Below are 6,051 nucleotides of genomic sequence, written 5' to 3'. Positions count from 1 at the left end.
TTAGGAGGTGGCCGGACCACCCTCAAGAGCCATGGGTGGCATTGGGGTGGCTCTCAAGCCACCCCCAACTAAAATGGGGTGGTCCAGCCACTCTCTATGGCTAAGATGGGGTTGCCAACCACCCCTTTTATTTTTTATTTTTTAACCTGAAATATATATATATTTTTTTATAGTGGAAATGTATTATATTTGTGATTCTAGGATTTTTAAAAAGAAATTTCAGTCATGACCTTCTATTAGTCCATAATAACCTGGATAAGATCTATTCCGAAATTGAGAGGTAATGCGTATTACTACACTTTATAGTCGATTAGTCATAATCTCCCAATTTAGAATTAGTTGACTTTTCTTACTCCTATTGACTGCTGCTTTCCTTTGGTTCAAGATTTTCGTTGGACCCAACAATAGAAAACCCGAGAGACAGAGGAAGAAACCCTAGAGATCGTAGCTGAAGCGAGAGACAGCCGCGGAGGAGAAACAGAGCCTACGAGCAGAGCAGAGCAGAGGGTCAGCTACTTCAACTTGAAGGCTCACTTACAGAAAAAATGGTCCGTCCATCACCTTCTTCTTACTCATTTGAATTTCTTGTTTTTAAAAGAACTCATATTTGTAGAGAGAAGTATTGTGGCTTTAGTTGTTGCAGAAGAAATGTAAAAGAAGGGTTTTTATTTGTTATTGGTCTGGTGACGCTTCTTAGGTTTGTTAGGTGTACGGACGCAAAAGACACATTCACACACAACAGACTTGTCGTACTTTCAAATGTGTTCTTTGGGATATGTTTTATGGAATTGGAAAATCCTGGTTTAGTTTTAGATTTAGATATTCAAATTCAGACCACTGTCTATCTGGAGTGATTAACGTAATAATGATTAATGAATTACACGGCTGCCTGCCTCCTTCGAAATTAGCAGAATACACTCATAATCATGGGATTTTTACAAAATTGTTTAGGACGCATCTAAATTTTATAAATTTGGGTGGAAATTAGGGACGGGGGTTTGCTTAAATCTTCAATACTTATGTTATATGAATCCCTAAAATGACATATCTTCATCAATTATAAATTTTGATTGGGTTGCCTTTCAATCATCTATTTCAGCCTGTTTAGGAAATATCTAATAGGTTTTATGATAACCCATCGTGCAGTCTAACAGTTTTAATCTTAGCTACATAATTTTAAATTTTTTATTTTTTTATTTTTGGAATATTGCAGTCTATCCCAGTTAACCCAAAACCTTTCTTGAACAATTTGACCGGGAAGCCTGTCATTGTGAAACTCAAGTGGGGAATGGAGTACAAAGGTATGTTGCTTTCACTGCTTGGTGACACAGACACTCACACACACACACAAAATTAATGGATTTCTAATTCTCATTTTTTGTGAGTTTCTAATTCTCGTTTAATTATCTGTCTATTCAGGTTTTCTCGCCTCAGTGGATTCATACATGAACTTGCAGGTGCTACTTTGCAATCCTTTTTTCTTTTTTACTGCATCCCACTTCATGTTTGTGCCGATTTTTGTATTCTTAGGAGGCCATAATTTATAACTTCTTAGCTTTCACTTCAGATAGCTCGCTACTTTTAACAGATATGAGGGAGTATTATTGTGTTGCTTTGAGATACATAGAAGATTTTCATGTGTATACTCATCATGGTAATACTTCTCATATTCTTACACTCTCCTTAAATTCATGGGAATCTCAAAGAAATCTTCTTGGATTTGATCCTCAAGGTTCTTTGTGCCTTGCTGTTGGATACTGTTTGTTTATGTTTTGAGGCAAGAACCCAGAGTCTTCTTCTTCTTGGATTTAAGTTTTGAGGCAAGAGCCCAGAATCTTCTTCTTCTTCTTCTTCTTTAGCACACATCATTTTCGACAAAACCTAAAACCTTCTCCTCACCACAATAAACTCTAGAGACATTGTTTTTTCCCATCTTAAAGCCCATCACAAGCACACATAAACAGGTTATCACTAATTTTTATTATTTCATCTGTTCTTAAAGATTGAGATGAGCTGCATAGATGATAGTCTTTGTTTATCTCATGCTTGTTATTGTCTTCTCATCTAAATATTCAAGAAGACTTAATGTGACTTCAATCTTTCAGATTAGGTACAATATTGTAGCTTGAATTTATTTCTACCCTTATTTTTAAGGATCTTACATAAACCTGAAACTTACTGTGTTTGAACCATGTTGACTGAATAAAAATAAAGAAACAAAAGGGGTCCAATCTTGCATTATGTAGATATATGGTTGCTTGAAATACTTTTCCGACATGACTAAAATGTATGAACTTGAAATATACTGAGCTAGTTTTACCTTCTCATATGAGTACAGAAGTATTTTTTTGTTGTTATATTCATTTTATTAGCTTGGTAAAATCATCACATATATGAAATCTTATGTGCAGCTGGCTAACACTGAAGAATACATTGATGGGCAATTCACTGGAAATCTGGGAGAGATTTTGATAAGGTAACTTTTGTGAAACGCTAGTCGCTCCATTATAGTTTTACATGGAATAGTTAATTATGAAAGCGCCTCTCTTGCTGTAAATATATGTTTCCTGTGAGGCTTTTATCACGTAAACCATATGATAAATATAGAACAACTTATAAGACATGACATAACAAGTGGCAATGAATAACTTTTTGGTTCAAATGGAGGAAGATTGAATTTGATGGTCTTTAATTGGGGTTGGATGGTGCACGTTATTTAAAAGCTTAGTTTATTTTCTCAATAATATTGGTACTAATCAAAAAATTTCTCAATGATATTGGCAAACAGCCGTGAGAGTAGAAAAGTGTGGCTGGTGTTGGTTGTCTTTACTTGAAAATCTCTGTGTGTTTCTGCTGTTGTACTAAAGCATATGTAAATGATCCCATTAGGAAATTATATAATGTCACCTGAAGCTGATGCGTGTATGGAAGATTGATTTGTTGTGCTATGCATGTTACTCTCCAATTTGGTTCATTTCAAGGTTTATTGTGTAGGGTCCACATGCCATTTCCAGTTGAAGCAATAGTTTATGGTTTCAAAATTCATCTTGTTAGGATTCTAGGGTCAAGACCTTTAAATTGGGATTATTAGTTTACAATTTATAGGTGTTTTGATGTGCAGTGCGAGATCTGGAACCCCAAAAAGTATTTTTCAATAAATTTTCTTATGGGGTTAATATATATATATATATATATATATATATATATATATATATATATATATATATTTGCGAGAATACGGGGTTAATATGTTAAGAATACTTTTTCTGCAATATTATTTTTATTATTATTATTAGGAGTTTTTTTATTGGGTTTTACTAGGGGTTTGTTTACTAGTCGAACTGGGGATCCTAGTCCTAGTACGTTAAGTAAGATCAATGAGTCTAATTCAAAGACCTCAGACTTTAATTGATTAAAGAACAAGTGTTGAATACTGAGGCACACTAGCCTCTCTGTGTTCTTTTCTTGCTCTTTACTTCGTTACAACCACAAATCAGATTCTTTCCTATATCGTTTGAAACCTTAAAACCTGAATTTTCTCTTTCCAATTACATATCTTCCCCCAGCCATCCTTAAGAACATATCCTTTATTTATTGCCAGAAAATTCTAGCGAGTACGAATGAGCTTTAGTTCAAATGGTACTTCTTCCCTTTGTAGCAAGGTGGAGGATGCGGTTGTGCGTTCAAGTACCACCAGATGTGTGTAACTTACCAAGAAAATAAAAATTCTAGCAAGTCCTCACCCTAGTTTCTAGCTTCTTTCATCTATCTAGATTTAATATTTTCAAGTCATGCTGCCAACACAATAACATTTTTTTTTAGATCTGAGACTCTAGATCCATAGATTCATAAGCACACTGATAAATTTTGTTCCACATCAGTGTGGCATAAGACCAAAAGATCCTAGGATCCGGTGGCAACTAGACCAATGCGTTATTGCTTCAAGAGAAGCTCCTATTGAAGTTCACTATGAATCTTTGGGTACCTACCATGAGATTTATGAGCACTACATCCAAGAGCACCCCCTCGAGTAAAAGAACTCTTGGATGAGTTGTTCTTCTTAAAGCTCAAGTCTGGTGCTGTAGTTCCCCATCCTTTGTTTCAATCTGAACATTACAAGCTGAATTTATTATTTTTTTGTGTAGCTTGTGGGCAATGATCCAAGTATAGGGTATATACATCATAAAACGGTGTAAGGTGTATTACTTAGAGTGATAGTTGTAGATTTCTGGAGTCATAATAAGCTTCTTTTTTTGGATGAATAGATTTCTGAAGTCATGTGTGCTTATGAATTCCGTTCTATACGTAGCATTGATAGTAATGATTAAAATTATGTGATGCTGTATGCTTAAATGAAATAATTAGATGAATGTACTCTCGAGTCCATAATGTTGGAACAAATTTGTAATTTGATAATATTTTTCAACTGTGTTTTAAGAAAATTTATTACATTTGATACCCACATTTGGTTTGAAGTGAAAGCTGCAATTTGTTTCTTATTAAATTGAGTTGCATTACCTTCAGCCATAGTACTGCTGAAGAGAGTAGTTTCATCCTTGTCAAATTTATTTATATTATGCTATCCAAGTCATCAAAACCATACTAGTGTAGTTTAAACGGTTATGATCAAATACCAAGTAGCCTAGATCTCCAGAAATTGTGAATGCTTTTTATCACATTTACGATAGACAATAGTCATCTATTTACAACTTAGAAGAATTATAATTCCGTTGAGACAAGTCACTGATACATTTTTGAATTGTTCTTTTTTTTTTTTTTTTTTTTTCCATGATATGCAGATGTAACAATGTTCTCTATCTTCGTGGGGTACCAGAGGATGAAGAAATTGACGATGCTGATCGAGACTAAGAGATAGGATTCCCAGTAGTCTACTTTGTAATCCAATGTAGAGGTGTTGTGGATGTTGGATGTGAATGACTTTTAAAAGGACCCTCGTAGAGTAGATATACTGTTCCCTGCCATGCCATGCCCTGTTCAAGCATGCATTGTTTATTTTCACTCTGTTGTTTTCTGCAAGTAAATCTCTTTTTTTCTTTTTTTTTTTTGGGTCTCATTTAATTTCTAGTCTGTTGAAGCTCGTGAATGCAAATACTCATCCCACACTTGACGTGGTGTACCCGAAACGGTGAAAAGGATGTAACAAACACAAAATGGGTCGGCCCTACTTTTGGACAACGTTGTGGATACAGGCCGGGATTCTGACCACCAAAACCTCTCTCTGCACGGCATGGCAGTACTAGTTTGTGGGTCTGGCTGACAGTAAGCAAGCAGCATGCCGTTTCGGTGCATCCGATTATTAATATATTATCCGACCCCACATTTCCATTATCAAAATTACATTTCCCAAGAATTTTATGCCCCCACCCTAGGGAGGGAAGGGAGTCGAGGGACGGTGGGCTCAACTATAACTATAAAAGAGACTACAAAAGGTCATATCAAATGACACAAACACGGCGGAATACGCGCCTTCTTCCCTGGGAGAGAAGGAGCTCTCCTTCCTTCCTCGTTGGAACGAGATGCTGTCATTGATAATATACAATGTTTTACCCCGATCAAAGGGCCTCGTTAGTCAAAGATTTTCTTGTGTTGTTTTCTATGTTGGAATCCCTGGTCTCTACGGACACCGTTATTCCATATAATTAAATAAAATTGCTGTTTCCTCCCTGCATGTATTTAAAAAAGGAAAAAAAGACCATTGTAAATGGTTTTCCTTTTAAGTTTTCACAGAAAGTTGCGCTTCTTTATGAAGGGTGGTTCATCGAAGGTAACGATAATCATTTGCAGCCAACCATGGCATTGTTTAAGTGGATTTAGAAAAATCTCTATTAAATTAAGAAATAAGAATACAAATTACCCAAGAAATGCACATGGAAGCATTATTATTATTAATTAGCACTCATTTCACGCCACCTCCAAGGTCTGGGGTGTAAAGAGACAACAAAGGTCATTAAATGGAGACCAACATGGCGAAATAGACGCTGCTCGGTTCACATGGAGAAACCGCGTTTGCGGAGGAGAAGCGTCCTCCCT

General features: G+C 35.8%; 1 protein-coding gene across 1 annotated transcript; it reads left to right on the top strand.

Moving 5' to 3' along the window:
• Positions 1-348: 348 nt before the first annotated feature.
• Positions 349-5,059, top strand: LOC132171185 (putative small nuclear ribonucleoprotein F). Its single transcript, XM_059582434.2, has 5 exons — positions 349-548; positions 1,214-1,301; positions 1,420-1,457; positions 2,412-2,476; positions 4,800-5,059. Exons 1-5 carry the CDS (start codon positions 546-548, stop codon positions 4,867-4,869), a joined length of 264 nt encoding a protein of 87 aa, XP_059438417.1. The 5' UTR covers positions 349-545; the 3' UTR covers positions 4,870-5,059.
• The last annotated feature ends 992 nt before the right edge of the window (positions 5,060-6,051 follow it).

This window comes from Corylus avellana, chromosome 1 (assembly GCF_965113065.1).
Source record: "Corylus avellana chromosome 1, dhCorAvel1.hap1.2, whole genome shotgun sequence".
NCBI lineage: Eukaryota > Viridiplantae > Streptophyta > Magnoliopsida > Fagales > Betulaceae > Corylus > Corylus avellana.
This window is presented reverse-complemented; position numbering and strand designations above follow the sequence as displayed.